The sequence below is a fragment of the Coturnix japonica genome, chromosome 14 (genome assembly GCF_054131305.1).
Source record: "Coturnix japonica strain WE chromosome 14, WE-NBRP24, whole genome shotgun sequence".
Taxonomy (NCBI): domain Eukaryota; kingdom Metazoa; phylum Chordata; class Aves; order Galliformes; family Phasianidae; genus Coturnix; species Coturnix japonica.
In genome coordinates, this window is record NC_140676.1 from 13,760,294 (window position 1) to 13,776,240 (window position 15,947).

General features: G+C 39.0%; 2 protein-coding genes across 8 annotated transcripts in view; one reads left to right on the forward strand and one right to left on the reverse strand.

Annotated features, from left to right (window-relative positions):
- The window catches only part of MPHOSPH10 (M-phase phosphoprotein 10), a 96,545-nt gene extending 80,637 nt beyond the window's left edge, over positions 1 to 15,908 (forward strand). For 4 of the 5 annotated variants that reach the window (XM_085515716.1, XM_085515717.1, XM_085515719.1 and 1 more), the window contains 10 exons: positions 10,025 to 10,682; positions 11,330 to 11,478; positions 11,904 to 12,066; positions 12,324 to 12,465; positions 12,888 to 12,955; positions 13,865 to 14,002; positions 14,195 to 14,305; positions 14,545 to 14,652; positions 15,058 to 15,288; positions 15,636 to 15,908. In XM_085515716.1, the coding sequence (XP_085371842.1) occupies positions 10,317 to 10,682; positions 11,330 to 11,478; positions 11,904 to 12,066; positions 12,324 to 12,465; positions 12,888 to 12,955; positions 13,865 to 14,002; positions 14,195 to 14,305; positions 14,545 to 14,652; positions 15,058 to 15,288; positions 15,636 to 15,785 (1,626 nt within the window). In that variant the 5' untranslated portion in view covers positions 10,025 to 10,316 and the 3' untranslated portion in view covers positions 15,786 to 15,908. Of the gene's footprint in view, positions 1 to 9,301; positions 9,392 to 10,024; positions 10,683 to 11,329; positions 11,479 to 11,903; positions 12,067 to 12,323; positions 12,466 to 12,887; positions 12,956 to 13,864; positions 14,003 to 14,194; positions 14,306 to 14,544; positions 14,653 to 15,057; positions 15,289 to 15,635 lie in introns of those variants that run through there. The other variant, XM_015872523.2, reaches the window with a different exon arrangement.
- MCEE (methylmalonyl-CoA epimerase) lies at positions 676 to 9,160 on the reverse strand. 3 transcript variants are annotated; one of them, XM_085515722.1, is made up of 3 exons: positions 9,095 to 9,160; positions 4,118 to 4,296; positions 676 to 1,345 (listed from the first exon to the last, which is right to left on the reverse strand). In XM_085515722.1, the coding sequence occupies exons 1-3, from the start codon at positions 9,123 to 9,125 to the stop codon at positions 1,193 to 1,195; spliced, it is 363 nt and encodes a 120-aa protein (XP_085371848.1). In that variant the 5' UTR covers positions 9,126 to 9,160; the 3' UTR covers positions 676 to 1,192. The 3 variants fall into 3 exon arrangements, with proteins under 3 accessions (XP_085371848.1, XP_015728013.1, XP_085371847.1); XM_015872527.3 differs by having other exon boundaries at positions 3,956 to 4,296; XM_085515721.1 differs by having other exon boundaries at positions 676 to 2,039; positions 3,956 to 4,296.
- Positions 15,909 to 15,947: the final 39 nt, after the last annotated feature.

Here is a 15,947-nt window from a genome sequence, read left to right on the forward strand (position 1 = left end):
GGTTTTCCTATCCTAGAATAAAATGAACTTATTTTAGATCAAGGTGGAACAATTCACAGTATGTGCAGGAAAATAAAAAATGCAGGTTGTGGTTTAGCTGGTAAAAATATTATTTCTAAGGACTGGGAAAAATAATGAGAGAAACAGAAAGTATTCAGCTTTTACAGTTGATATCAAAATGAACTTAGAAAAGTATCAGGACAAACACTGCTTGCTTAACACACACAAATAACATGAGGCCTGGCCATGAATAAGTCAACAAACTGTGACTGCAGTCTATGAGAAACTAAGTACACTGGCATGCTCTCTGATGTGAGGAGACTGTACACAACCAAGATTCATGTTTCTTATGCTTTCCAGTGATTCTGTAAGCACTTCTGCATTAGAAAACAGTATTTGTAAAGCAAGTGATTTCCCACTATTTGTTCAGGTGTCTCTCAGAGATCTTCCTAGGGATAAAATCTGAAAACAAGTATTCACTGGCTGACAAAAACAAAAATGCAGGATGCATCTTAAAGTCTGAAATATATCTCTATCATGTCATTTTTCAGACACTTTCTTCCCGTTGTCTGCATATGCAGAGTCCGTATAACAACATGATGATTTACGCTTGTAACTTCCTCACTCATTAACTGTTATGCCAAGGAAAATGTATTTAATGATTTCAGATAGCCATACAATAAAATATAGATTTATTTATTGCACGAATCAGTCAATCAGCATGAAGCACAGACAGTGAATGGCGAAAACAGAAAGTACAATGTTCCCTTTCCCTTTATTTCTAAAGGGGGTATCTAAGCTTTTACTGTTGTCACTGAGAATTGGGTCTCTGCTTTAAAATGTAGAACAAAATAATGTGGAATGACCTAGAAACCGTACAGTTTCTGTGGTTACAGAAGTAAAGCCATGCAGCAAGAACATGAGGCAACAGAACAAAATTACTGTTATAAATGCAGCTTGGCTTAGGTGTACATCTTGAGAATCATAGTGAATTCAAGAAATGTCAACACATTGATTCTGAAAATCAAATGCGGGAAAAAGAAATCTGCAGCACTGTCTCATTGCTCAAAAGCCGTACTTAATCCACAGGAACTACAGTGAATTTGTAAAGAGTGAATAGCACATCAATATTCTCAGCACCAGCTCAGTAACTTCACAACTCATTTATTGTCTAATTTATGAATATTGCAGCTCAGGCTTGCTCAAGTTCCACAAGGACTCCGTGGCAATCTTTAGGGTGAAGAAAAATCACAGGTTTGCCATGTGCACCTATTTTTGGCTCTTCGCTCAATATTCGAATCTTTTTTTTCTTCAGTTCTGCCATGGCTGCTTTTATGTCATCAACCTTATAAAAGAAAAATACTGTTTACAGAAGTTCATCAGAAAATATCCCCAGTCTATGACCTGTTCCTTTTTCTTTTTTTTAAATCAAAATTAATCAGAACAACAGCATTTACCATTACATTTCAGAAGTTTCCTGCAGTAAAATGTAATTAACAAAAACCTGTCTAAACTACATAATGTGATCTTAGGTTTGATGTCACGATATCAAATTGTTTGAATGTCCCCAAACCTTAAATGCATTCATCCTCCAGTGTAATACAATTAGCACTCAGTTTAGCAAATACAATAGTCAATAATCTATAATGAATTAAAAATAATTGCATTGTTTTTTTCCCAGCTGAGGTGTCTGGACATAACTCCATGAATAAACATTCATAACACTATTGTATGAAAAATGCCTTGACTCAGAGTAACAGACATCTGTTAATTCCTACTCGTTTGCTGCAGTTTTGTTGATCAGAATTCAGATCTCCCTACAACTCCTCCTACACACAACTACCAGTCAGCCAGAAAAAAAAAAAAAAAGAGAAAAAGAAATGACTCAAGTGTTATATAAAGAAAGACAGCACAGTGTCAGAAGTAGCCTATAGCCCCCTTCGGGTTGCTTCCCCAAGCAGAAAAGCTACTGCAGCTCCTGCAGAGATGGCCAAAAGAGGAACTGTGTCTGGGCTCAGCTGGAATCAATTTCTGTGTCCCTAAGGAAGCAATGAGAGCAAACAGTGGAAAGTCTGTGGTTGCAATCACATTAAGAGTTTCAGGGCTGGATATCTTACCAAACATTCAGCATTCTTGTCATTGCAGTTACTAATTTCAATTGTAATTCATCTGGAATTACTTGATTTCTTCAAAAAATGCTTATTTTGTCCAAAGCAAATTCTCTACCAACACATCAATATAAAATTTTACTTTAAACAGTGAGACAGAAGGAAGAAATTAAAAGCAATTTGATAAGCTCATCAGACTTCCACCTTAGTACTGAAAGACATTGTTAGAATTCAGCTTTTTGCAGTAAGATTTGTCATGGAAAGTTATTTCTACAAAATATTTTCAAATTTCAAATGAACATTTTTGTTTGTTTATCTGAAATATTTTTTTTGCTCAATTTCAGAAGAGAACATGCCTTGAAATGCTCAGATTTTCATTCTGTGGGGAATAGGAAATTGGAGGAGGAGTGGTTAATTGCTTTTTGATACGGTGGTGATCAAGCCAACAAATATTTTTTTCCATGCAAACTGGTCTATAACCTTCCATTTGAATTTACCACTCATATAGGAGACTTTAAACACTCTTTATCTGATTTTTATTTACTTTTTTGCTTAGAGAATCTAACAGTGAGTTCTAAGACTTCACTTAGGAGGTTCTGGCTGTAGGTAGTACTACCTCATATGTTCAATCCAAATTATCTGCTCCATTACAACTCCTGGTTTTCTTTGCCTACTATTTACAGCGACATGTTTTCTTCTTTAATACAACGCTTCTGCATTTTTCAACATGAGATAATTAGCAGGTCCCATTCTTCACAGTTTCCATAATTAACAGTATGTTTTCCCTTGATGACTTTGGTTATTTGGTTTGTCTTTGGTTTGTCTTCAACAAGAAAGATCTTATCCCTACAGAACAGAGAACTAGGCAGAACAATTTCAGATGGTAATAAATAGTTCTTAAATCTTCTTCAAAAGGATTACATTTACTTAAAATTCTTGGGGGGGTTTTTGCTGCAAAGTGCCCACGTCATCTTTCTCTTGTACCTATAACTCAGTAGTGCTGGTCCTACAGAGGGCTTGAGCATTTCTTTGGTCTTACTGCAAATCACTTCTTTCTTCTATACTCCCCATTTCCTAGGTTAGCCTTCATGCTTCTAAAACAGAATGGTCCTTATAGCTGAAGTTGGAAAACCATTTCACTCACATTGGGAATCCCTTTATTTTTTTATACCTTTTTGAGTGAAATAATAAAGTTTGCAATACTCAAATATGGAAAGCATTAAAAATAGGCAGCACTATGGAATTTTGCATCTACCACCTACACTAAAATATGAGTATACTAAATAAGTTGACTACTATGCCCAGCACCTTTATACTCTATTGCTTTTAAACTTATCTCTCTGCTGAACGAGAATAACGTGCCAGAAGAAACTTTGCTGATGTTTGGTCACTGTGACCAATGGTCTTTTTTTGACTTCTTTATACAATTATCAAAGACATATCAAACAGCAGTAAACTACTGAGGATCTAAACTATACCTAAGCTTAAACTTAAAACTGCATCTTTTTCCAGCGTCTATCAGGAAGTTCCAATGCCAAGAAGTTACCACCCATCAAGTACTCTTAACAAGCCCTTGGCCTTGTGTACCTTCAACACTGGATACATAGTAACAACACATAATTTCTACAGCACCCAGGAGTGGAAGTTGATGTAATTTATGGGATGGAACTCTGGTTTTCAAAACAGAAAACAGCCACGTTTAAGGCTCTCATCTCTACAACAGAAATTTTCACAACTATGACAGCCTTTTATGTTTGTTCTTTACACAGTTTAAACCTATGAAAAAAAAAATAAAATCCAAACTTCAATATCTGGTATCTTACTATATAATATATTACGTTAAATACCTCAATGCAGATATGATGCATTCCTCCAGTCTTATTCTTTTGCAGAAAGCTTGCAATGGGACTTTTCTCTCCTAAAGGGTGTAGAAGTTCCAGCTTTGTATTTCCCAGCTCCACAAAGACAGTGTAGACACCATGTTCAGGAAGAGCAACAGTCTCGCTCACCTGTGCTCCTAGCACATCTTTATACAAGGACTGAGCTTTCTCCAGATCAGGTACTGCAATTGCTACATGATTAAGTCGGCCCAATTTCCACAAACAGCTTGGAACATTCTGAGAAAAAGAATTTGATGATAATAAAGTTCGTAGTGTTGGAGCTGAGGTCTGCAGTCTGGTAAGAAGCCCTGAAAAAAAAAAAAGTGAATAGCATCGATGTGATGCTTTTGAGAAAATATCAGTATCCCTCTTTGCCCTTTTAAGAGACCTATGTAACTCCCTGTTCTAAGCAAACTGCTGTGGAATGCAGACTGTAGACAAAGACCAAGGAAAGAATTACTCCACAGAACTCTCAGCTCACGGGAACTTCTTTTTCAGAGACTGTAATTATTCAGAAGTGTTCTAAATGCTTGTATATGCTTGTTAAAAGTAGGAATATGTGGCCAAATACAGCAGTCAGCTTTATAATGTACTTAAAAGTTGCTTCTGAATTTTTCAGAGCCTTTTATAAAATACAAAAAGAAATAAGGACATATCTATACATGTAGGAATTAAAACAAGCAAACAAGAACAACAACAAAAACCTAGGACAGAACTAACTGATGCTGCAAGACCCAAAAGAAAGATTAAAGACTTGAGCTTTTATCTGTTAGCACTAACTCCAGCAAGGAAAGAAATGTCATGTTGCGTTTGAGGCTCGAGGAACACTATCATCTCCTCTCCTGTGTTTCATTTCCTATTTCCCCTTTCTCCAATGATTATGTCTTTAACTGCTTTTATTTTCCTCATGTCTCACACAGGTCTTATATTTGGTTTCACTGGCATGTTTCAAGGTGTTTAGAAATCTTTCTCTTCTAAGTACAATGAATAATACCACGCCCTACTGAACAATGATTCAGCTCATTAAAATATTTGCTTTTTTAATGCAACTAGTGCCACTTAGTTCAGTATGACTTAAAGAAAAACCACCAACCACCACTCATCATAAACGAAAAGGTAATGAAAAACAAAACATACTGAACGACAATATGACACAAAGGCAAAGGATAGTATCTAGATGTAGATAAAAGACGGAGAAATCCTGGAGGAATGAGGTACAATGAAGAACTGCTCAGATGTCTATACAACTCTTCAGACTGCTCTGACAAGACAGTACTGAACTTTGTGCTACATCTTATTTCTGTTCTGCTCAAGTAGTTCAAAAGTTGTTTGGTTTTTTTTTTCAATCTGGAAAACAAAAAAAAAAAAAGTAGAATTAGAGCAATTACAATCTGCTGAATTTGGAGAGATGGGAGGGAAACATTGCTCTTACTGGTTGCATCTAGCACCACAATTAGAATCAAATGAAAGGATGTATTCAGAAAGGCAGCATTTGAATTTCATGCCAGTTTGCTTTAGGCCATGTCAGAGTTCCCAGTGCCTCAAGGCCAACCTAGAGGCATCTCAGCATTTGTCTTTGATGCACTCTTAGCTGCAAATTCACAGATGTGCTATTTTGCTAAGAGTTTGTGCCAAGGTTGCACTGAGATTCTGAATGCTTTCCAATACACTTAGGCTTACATTCTTCAGGCTCTTTGTATTCTGAAAAGTTACTAGTCTCTGTAAGGTACAGCAGTAGCTGTAATTAATCAGCTGGTTTCACAGCTGGAAGAGTGCAGCTATCCATTCATTTTACTACACAAACGAGAAAGATGCAGTACTGAGACGTGTGTATGTACTTACGTATCAGCTTTAACAATATGCAGTTTACATATTTTCAATACTTACTAACATAAAAGAAAACATATTCAGAATATTTTGATAGTAAACCAGCATCCTACACTAAGTGCTTTCATAAGCTTGCTCAGCTCTCCAAGTAAGTGTTCTGGTGTAATTCCTGCCAGCCTTTCACACAGTACATCCTGTCATCACTTTCATCACAGCCAGAAGTTATGGAAAATTCTTTCTTTGCTTTTGTTACCCTTAGGTTACAATAGTGCTCGTATAGTAACTCAATATTTCAAAGTACTTTTCAGCTTTTACATATTAAAATCTACCAGCAACTTCTATGCTGAAGAAAATCTGTTGTTTCTCAAATATCTATGCAGAAACTATTTTGTAGGTACAGTTGTTATCTAAATGAAACTGTATCTGGAGTGAACAAAGCACTTGCCTGGGGAAGCAGTAGTATGCAATGCTCTATTACATACCAAACGTGCACTTTCTAGTTGATATAATTAGAGGAATGGATAATTAACTAGACTTGAGTTTGACCAGGTTACCAAAGTAAATAATGCATTTTAAAAAGTCAAATACTCTTTTCAATCTACCTAAGAATAACAGCTGTTTCCTGTCATCGCTTTTTAAGGTCTAATTCAATTCTTGGTGAAGCAAGAGAAACTTTCAAGTCAGTATTTTCCAAAAGAGAAGGAAGATGTGAAATGACCACTTGCTATACTATTTCTGATGTTTTCTACGCACTTTTCTTATTTCATTCCTGTTTTCAAGTATTGATATGCCATGATTGAATGGAAATACTACTAATGTAGATTTTCAGGCAGTCATGACTGGTAGGAAAAGCTACAACGTTCCCCAGTCATCTTGATATCTCCCATCTGTAACCGTTGCTATGCTTCACACAGGGCATAAGATTACACAGCTATTATGATTAAATTTGCATTTTGTCTACTTTCAAGTAAACTGACAAAAAATTAGAGAGGTAGACTGTTACTTGGCTGTTACTGAAGTGTATGGGAAATCACAGCTGGAACCACTGATTAATCAGCTGAGGCAAGTGTTGGGTCAGCTGCGGGAGCACAGGTGAGAGTAATGGAGCTGTGCTCCCAGAAGGGGTGGACCTCGACTCCACCTCCTCTGAGACCTCATTTAAGGGCTGACCACCACTGATGCAGTATCTCTTGGAGATTGCTCCTTGGTGGAGACTGCCTCAGCTATCCAGTCCAGGCTTTGACATTGGTGAGTCTTCTTTACTAATAACCTTTGACTATTTATCATCGCCTTGGTTAACATCTTTATATTAGCCACCTTTACACTGAAGCAATTGTAAAGGAAATAGAAAGTGTTATTTCTGTTGGGTTCTACTCAAGAAGCATTTGATTTCTGCAGTATTTCCTGCCATGACAATGGAGTGAAGAGGTTAAGGATACTTCTAAGATTCTTGTAAAGTCAAAATACTCATAAGCATTAGTTATGCATCAACCCACTTCCCCCTCCTAAGAACTCTACTTTTTCAGTGAGTATGTATGGATGAAGGTTTTTCTTAGAATAGTGAAGATGTGTGACTTTATTCTATCTCTAGTCATATGCATATTTTAATTCCATAAGGATTTGATTGACTGAGAATAAACAAAAAGCATTTGTATTTTTATGGAATTACATAGTAGCCATATAGTTACTAGTTAATTGAAATTCTACTCTTTACTCATCTTCATGTTTTTGGCCTCATTTTCATGCTAAGAAGTAGCACACCCAATAATCAAAGGATGACCCTGCAGTGAAAAAGAAAGCTTTCCAGCAACTTCAGAATGAAACTCCATCACTTTCATGTTTCAGTGAATTATGCATACATAACAAAGCCAGTCCTTTGTTCAGAGAGATGTGGTTACATTCTTCAAACACAAAAGCATTCATCCTGTAACTTACACAATTACTCAGATAATTCTGAACTTTATCCAATGTTAAAAAATAAGACTTTGTTTCTTTTGAAACCAACTGAGACTGCGAGTGAAGTGTCTGTCCAACTGTGTCCCTGTCTGACAAACGTGCACATGCAAATTCACGCATGCAGTTTCTTCTCCTACTATATATATCATTTACCCCACTGTTCTTTTTAAATACGTAATTTTTCAGACACTGATAACCCAATCTGAGTCTTTTTAGGCATTTTGTCCCTTATAGAAGATTCAGCACACCCTGCCCTAGTATATGATTACTGTCTTTAGTTTTGGCATTACTGTGGAATGTATGTTACCATGTTCAGCTTCATTTGAAGAATATTTTTAACGTATCTATTGGGTGTTATTTTTTTAATTGTTAAGTGTCTGAATGCCAGCATTGTGTGCATCAGGAGTTCAAACGTGTGCAGTTGTCTTGATAGAGGCATAGAATGGCATCCTGCAAACGTTGAATATATGAATATAGGCTTGTTGCCCCTGATGGGGGCAGTGTTGGTTGACTTACACGGTGAGGTAAATAGCTCCAAGCAAGCTCCTACTGAGTGCAGCAGTGCTCTCTGGAGGGGTTACAGAGCAGTGGGTCACAGTGAGAAGAGCCTTCTCAGCAGGCACTGCTCTATGGCCTGGTTTGACATTGAGGAAAACTCCCAAGTGCAGAGACTGTGCTCTGACCACGTGGAGCTGGGCATAGCAGGGCTGTGTATACTGCGTATGAGCTTTCTGGAGCAAATAGTTACATGCCTAGTAACAGGCACAGTCTGTCTGAAATCACAGGAGGTGCTGTTAGCGTTTTGGAAAGTGCCAGCCAGCAAGGCCGGGACTGTCCTTGGCACTGCTCTGTTTGTGCCAGAGCTACTTTGGGATCAGAAGGGCACTGTAGCTCTGGAGGAGCACTGGACTACACCGGGTCTCATTCACTTTTCTCCTGCAGTCGGTGGCAGTAAAACTGTGCAGCGAGGGGAGTCTGCCATTACTGTTAGGGGAGGAAACACTTGAGGTTAATTACTATAGTGAATAGGAAAGAATTTTGCATTTGACCTCTAAGTTACAATTTAAAGGCAAGCTTCTCTTTGTTTCTCTGTCTTGGTGCCCTAAGTATTAAGCAGGTGGCTCGCCACGTAAGTTTATCCTAAGACAGATAATGCCATTCGTATCGGACCTTTTTAAAGCCGACCCGGCAGGTCCCGCAGCTGGCCCGTAAAGCACCCAGAGAGGCGGCGGGCAGCGCGCACCGGGCAGGCAGAGCTGCCGCTACCCGCACTGCCCCGCTCTCATCAGCCCCGCCCCGCCCGGCCCCCCGTTACCCCGTTACCGGCCGCCGCGCGCCCCAGTGAGGCCGCCATGTCGCCGCCCGACCGCTGTCAGTCTGCCCAGCCTCGGGCAGGCGGGGCCGGGCCGCCTCCTGACGCTGCGCCCGGTCAGGCCGTGCGGGCGGAACGTTGTTGCGCGGAACGCTGGTGCCGGCTGCTGGAGCTGCACGGAGCTTTTGGCGAGTGCTCGGGGCGGGGCCGGGGCAGGTGCACGTGAGGGCGATGGCGGCCGTGGCCGGGCTGGAGAAATGTCTCCGTGTGGCTGGAGCTGCTGCGGCGCGACCAGAGCGCTTCCTCAGGTACCGCGGGGCGTCGTGCCGGTCCGACCGGCATTATGGTGCCTTCTGGGGCCTTGTGGTGCGCAGAGCCGCGTTCTGCCGGGCCATGCCGGTGCCGATGCGACGTCCCGGACCTTTCCTCAGCTGTCGGGGTGTCTGTTTCTTCCTTGTGTGTTTTGGTGCTGGGAGAAGCTGAATGGCTGCCCGAGGATAAGTGCTGAGGGATGAGGCGGCAGAGAGAGATGGTTTTGTGGCTGGGGAGCTTGGGTGTTTGGTGCTGTGCTGCCTCAGAACTTGTGGGTTGCTCACATGGGATCAGAATACAATGAGGTGCGGGTGCAGAAGGGGGGAACGTGCAAGTAAAGAGACTTAACTGCAACGTCCCTGTGGCTGGGAATGCTCGATAGCTGTACTCTGATATGTAGAACGTTATGTGAAAGCGGTAACTGTTGAAGGATGCCGGTCTGCAGCACCAAAGGGCCTCAGCAGGGAGATGGGACTCTGCAGAAACGTGGCTGCACGGTTAGCTCAGTAGGAGCTGTGTATGAATGAAAGTGAGTGAGTTCTGCAGAGCAGAAGTGTGTGTGTGTGGGAACAAAAACACAACACCTGCTGTGCTTTTCAAAGTTCTTTTCTTTCTTTTCCTACTCCCAGTGTGCAGGATGAGCTGGCTGCTGACTTCAGAACCTTAACAAAGACTCTTTATGATTTAAATAAAGCTCTTGGAAGCAGTGTAGTTCGTGGAAGTCCTCTGAAAGAGCTGGTGATAGAGAACTTTGATGAAGAACAGATCTGGCAACAATTGGAGCTCCAGAATAATGTGATTCTTGATGTCTTCCCGAAATCTGTTGCACAGTGTACCAACGATAACGACCTTTGCCTTATCTCTGACCAGGAAGATGACGGCTCTGATGCAGAAGCCAGCAGTGATAGTGAAGTGGAAGACATGATAGAAGCAGAAACTGAACAGGAGGATGCCTACATAAAACATAAAACTGAAGCTAAAGAAAAGAAAAGTAAACCCAGAGAAAGTGTAATAGAGAAATACAGTGATGAAGATTCTGATGTTGACTTTGATATTGAAGCACTAGAGCAAGAAACTAAAACAGCCAAAAAAACAACAGTGAAAAAAACAGGAAGAAAGTCTGTAGTGGATGACAAGTTTTTCAAGCTGGCTGAGATGGAAGCTTTTCTAGAAGAGGTGGAGAAGGAAAACGGGGAAAGAGACGAGGAGGAAGAAGATGATATTGACTATTTTGAAGACATTATCTCAGATGACGAGGAAGAAGAATTTGAAGAAGCTAAAGTCAAAGTAAGAATATCAGTAACAGGATTCTTTGAATTCTTTTATTTTTTTAAATCACGATCTGGTATCTGGCCAAGTTAACTGACAAGTTAAATTTGTCTAATGATTATTTCTGGGGCTTTATATTAACAATATGTTTGACATAAATCTCTATAACAAAATAAGCTGCTGTAGAAAAATGTACCATCTACCTTTTGCAGTTTCTCTTTAGGTGGGTCTTGTGTTTGTGCACAGATTAAGGTCTTGGAAGTCATTTGGTAGAAACTTTGTGACCTTGCTGGACTGCAGAATACCTGACCCAGCAAACAAGGATGAGCAAACATTGCTCATACTGACCTCTGGTGATGGGGGAATCTCTAGGGCGACTGGTGCAGAGACAGAGCACAGGGGGCTTGGCAACTTCTTTTTTCAGGGATGCAGCTTTGTAACTTGCATTTGCTGAGTTGCTGTGTACTTGTTTAGAAAATAATTTTTTTTTAATTAATGTTTCCTGAGATTCTTCCTACAAAGAATGCCCAAGATATAAGGGAATATATACGAATGCCAGTGAATAATCAGCAAAATCTATTTTTCTCCGACTTCCCCAGGTGTTAGAGGCAGGATAACCTTAGTCTTCTGTCAAACTAACAGGTTTTTCTGTCTCATGTTTTTAGCCAGTTAAAAGCTCTAGAGATCTAACGTACAAAGACTTCTTTGATCCTGTTGATGACAATGATGACTTAGCAGCTGATGCTGCTGAAGACTATGAGGATGAGGAAGCAGATAGTGCTATTGAAAAGGAGAATGAAGAAAGTATATCTGAGTAAGTATATGCATTATTTGCAGTTAAAATGTTCTTTGCAGTCTAAATGTGCCGCTCTGTTGATTTAGAAAATGAAGTGTGAAATCCAGGTTCTCTTTACTCAGCATTTGCCATTTCATTTTCTGTTGTATCGTTGTGGATTGTATTGTCATCTTAGTCAGAAAGTATTTTACTCCTCTCCTGAGTGTTTCTTGGTATTTATTTCACTAAATCAGGTAAAAGCTATAATTAGCTTAATTTGCTTATTGAAAGTTAGTTTTAATATATAGAAGTTTCCCTAGTGTCTATGCCTTCATTGAAGGTCTATTGCAGTTCTTAGCTATGAGTTACTTGTGCCAGGTAAGCTGTAGTGAATGAAGTATTTTGTGTAAAACAGGTGGCTTTTAAACTTCTACTTTATCATGCATTGCATTTTGATTTTACAGGGCTGAGGATATTAATGAAGCAGTCATGGAAAATATGAGGAATAAAAAAGTTTCTTTTAGTTTGCCAGATGACAGTGAAACAGAAGATGTAACTGATATGCAGTTAGGGAGGGATATTGATCTCAATGAGATGAAGTCATCTTTTGAGAAGAGACAGGAAAAGGTAATTGATTTATTTTTCTAATACTTTGAAACTATGGCCATGTTTTTTTAATGATTGCCAGACTCTAAAGAAGTTAGAGAAACATGGAGTACCTGCTTGCAACTTAAGGAAAGTGGTTTATGTGTATCTGATGTACATGTAGAGTTACATTCTCACATTTTTATGTGAGTAGGAATTGGAAGTACCTGAAATAGCTATTTCTTTCTTTGAGTTTACTTGTGAACTGTTTTAAACTTCTTAGGAAATTTGTTTTTCAGATGAGTGAAAAAATAAAGAGTTTAGAAGAAGAGTTGTTGGAGGAGAAACCATGGCAGCTTAAAGGGGAAGTGACTGGGCATAAGAGACCTGAAAACAGCCTTTTGGAGGAAACAGTGCTCTTTGATCATGCAGTTCGGATGGGTAAGTACTGAAGGGTGGCTTTCTTGAAAGCATGTTGCCCTGTTGTGTTGAATTGTCTTCTCTCTAAGCATGCTGACAACACCCCTGACTCCAGAGTAGGGTAACAAGAATGCCAGGTAAACGTCTGTGCACTTTCATTCTGGGAAATACAGGAAACAACAGTCTTATTGGCTCAGTTTTTACTTGCTTGAATGCTCCTTAATACAGTGGCAGGCTTAATTGCTTACGAGTCCCACATAACATGGTGCTCCTTCCCGTTTACATTTCTCTGCAGTAGAAGGGAACAGTGTTATTTACTGAACTTCACCTATCAACAGAAATGTAACACTACTATGATTTTATTGAGGACTTTCTTTCTTTTTTTTATTCCTCATAACAAAAAGTATGTCTTACCACAGTCATTAATCTTTTATTTTTTTCAGCTCCTGTGATCACAGAAGAAACTACTTTTAAACTTGAAGATATCATCAAGCAGAGAATATTGGATGAGGTTAATATCTTGATGCATCTCTCTATATTTTGTTTGTAAACTGGTTTCACCAGAGTGTTTAAGCTTTTGAAATGTTAGATAGGGAATTTTCTTGATTGATTTCTGCAACTGGCAGTTTCTTTTTTCCTGAGCTGTCTTTAAAATATGTAAGGAATTAATTTAGAATATAACACCAGTCTCCAAACTTTGGACTGTGACCCTAATTGTGTAGTTATTTGTGGATTCTGAGTACTAACTAAAGCTCAGTTGTGTACTTTATTTTACTTGAAAGACACTGATAGAGGATTTGTCTCCCCCAAGATGTTGAGGTTTACAGTTAGTTAAATAAATAAAAGTATATATTGGAAGAATATTTAAGTATTTAAGGAAAGTACACATTTGTTATACTATTTTTTTTTTTTCCACTGATCCACTGAAAATAAGTAAGCAAACTTGAGCTGTATGTCTTTGTATGGGAAATCACAGCTTGAACCTCTGATTAATCAGCTGAGGCAAGTGTTGGAACAGCTGGAGGAGCACAGGTGAGAGTAATCTAGCTGTGCTTCCAGAAGGGGTGGACCTTGACTCCACCTCCTCTGAGACCTCATTTAAGGGCTGACCACCACTGAGGCAGCATCTCTTGGAGATCGCTCCCCAGTGGAGACTGCCTTAGCTTTCCGGTCAAGGCATCGACATTGGTGAGTTTTCCTTTGCTAATAACCTTTGACTATTTACCACCATCTTGGTTAACATCTTTATATTAGCCACCCTTGCAGTCTTTCATTTACAAATGAGAGTGTGAACTTTCAGAGCTTTTGGGTTACCATGTGTGTGAACTAGTTAATATGCCAGATAAGTTCGTGTTCTAAATAAGCTGTTGTACATATTGGTCTGTACTTGCATTTGATGATTAATTTATCGCTTTTCCAGGCATGGGATGATGTAGTACCAAAAGAAAAACCAAAAGAGGATGCCTTTGAATACAAGAAACGCATTACTTTGGATCATGAAAAGAGTAAATTGAGTCTGGCTGAGATCTATGAGCAAGAATACTTGAAACTTCATCAGGTAACATGAACAGTGCTTTTCCTTCTGGTTTGGAGTTTTCATCATCACCTGCTTTCACTGCTGTGGAAATACCTCAGTATTTCTGAGTGTTCATATGTGGAATAGCTGTGAATTGCATACTATGTCATCAATCTTGCTAAAGTAAAATCATTTTATGACTGATGTTGCAGTAACATTGCATTATTAATGCAGGAAAAAACAGAAGAAGAAGAAAATCCTGAGCACAAAGAAATTCAGGAGATGATGGATTCACTTTTCCTGAAACTGGATGCACTTTGTAATTTCCACTTCACGCCCAAACCAGTATGTACTTCTCTATCAAAATTACTCTTTTTCTTTCTTTTTTCTTTTTTTTTTTAATCTCCCAAACTGGAGACATTCCATTTTTCAAGTATATTTTTAAGTGAAGATAGAACTTATTCTGTTTCCATAGTAGGCACACTATAATTGCCTGTAAACAAAACCAGATACTCAGTATATCTGGTTGCCTATAATCTCCTGTGAAATGGTGTGCTTAGTCTTGAATGTTTCCTTATTTCTAGCCTGTGCCAGAAGTTAAAATAGTGTCAAACCTGCCGGCTATAAGTATGGAAGAAGTAGCTCCTGTTGCTGTTAGCGATGCTGCTCTCTTGGCACCAGAGGAGATCAAGGTAATAAAAATCCTCCTTTTTTTGTTTTTTTCTTCCTTTTATACTTTCATATATGTTATATGTATATATATATATTTATATATTTTATAATATATATATACCAGTTGTCACATCAGTGAGAGAATTATGCCTCCCAGGTGTCCTGGGTTGTGATAGTATGGTTGGGCTTTGTTCTTGTGATTGTAATTCTTTTTCCCAATATATAGCTGAGTGGAAAGGACAGTTGAATGGCAGTACAATCTATCAGCTGTACAAATAGTGGCTTCTGATGGTTTTTAATTTGTCTTAATGTGATAGTAAGCTGGTTAAATGTCTGAAGTAATCAAAATGCTGAGACAGTCTGGAATACTGTAAGGTGAGCGTTCTTTTATGTGCCTATGGATACAGAGATCTCTTTCTCTTTAGGAAAAGAACAAAGCTGGTGATGTAAAAACAGATGCAGAAAAGACTCCCACGGACAAAAAACGAGAGCGGAGAAAGAAGAAGCTTCGTAAGCGTATAAAGCTCAGGGAAAAGGAAAAACGGCAAAAACTACTTGAAAAGATGAAACCAGAACACAGCACAAAGCTCAGCAAAAAAGCTGCTGCAGCAAAATTAAAAAAGCTTACAAAAGAAGGAAAAGCCTCCCTACTCAAGGTACGGTGCTCTCAAATATCCCTACGTAATTTCATTTTCACTAGCTGAGGAGCTCTGAAATCCTCGGGATGTTTAGCATGCTTACAGGGAATGGTTGGTTTCTTTCCTGTTCCTCTTCGTGCATTTGCATCTACAGTCCCTTCAGATACCTTGGACCCAAGTAGCGTGTGTGCTTGCCTGCCCAAACCTTGTTGCATAGCTTATGCATAGCATGTTATTCATTGTGTAAACATGACCCTCCAAAAATCAATTATTAGTTACAGGTGATGTGACTTCTTTTAAAGAACCGACAAATACAATGACACTGTTTATGTATTTCCTAACTGTAACCATTTGTCTGTTGACAGGATGAAGGAAAAGACAAGGCTGTGAAGTCATCCCAAGCCTTCTTCTCCCAGTTACAAGACCAAGTGAGAATGCAAATCAAAGATGCAAACAAATTGAAGAAGAAACAAAAAAAGCAGAAAGACATATCTGTCCATAAGCTTAAATTATAATTGGCTTTTTTATACGTACTAGATCTGTATATATCAGTACATACAGAAACAGTGTTTGTATTTTAATGCTGAATTGGGATGGTTTTTAGTCTTTGTACATCATTAAAATGTTCTGGGAAGGTCTACACTGTGATACAGACACTTTCCTCTATCTTTTATTTC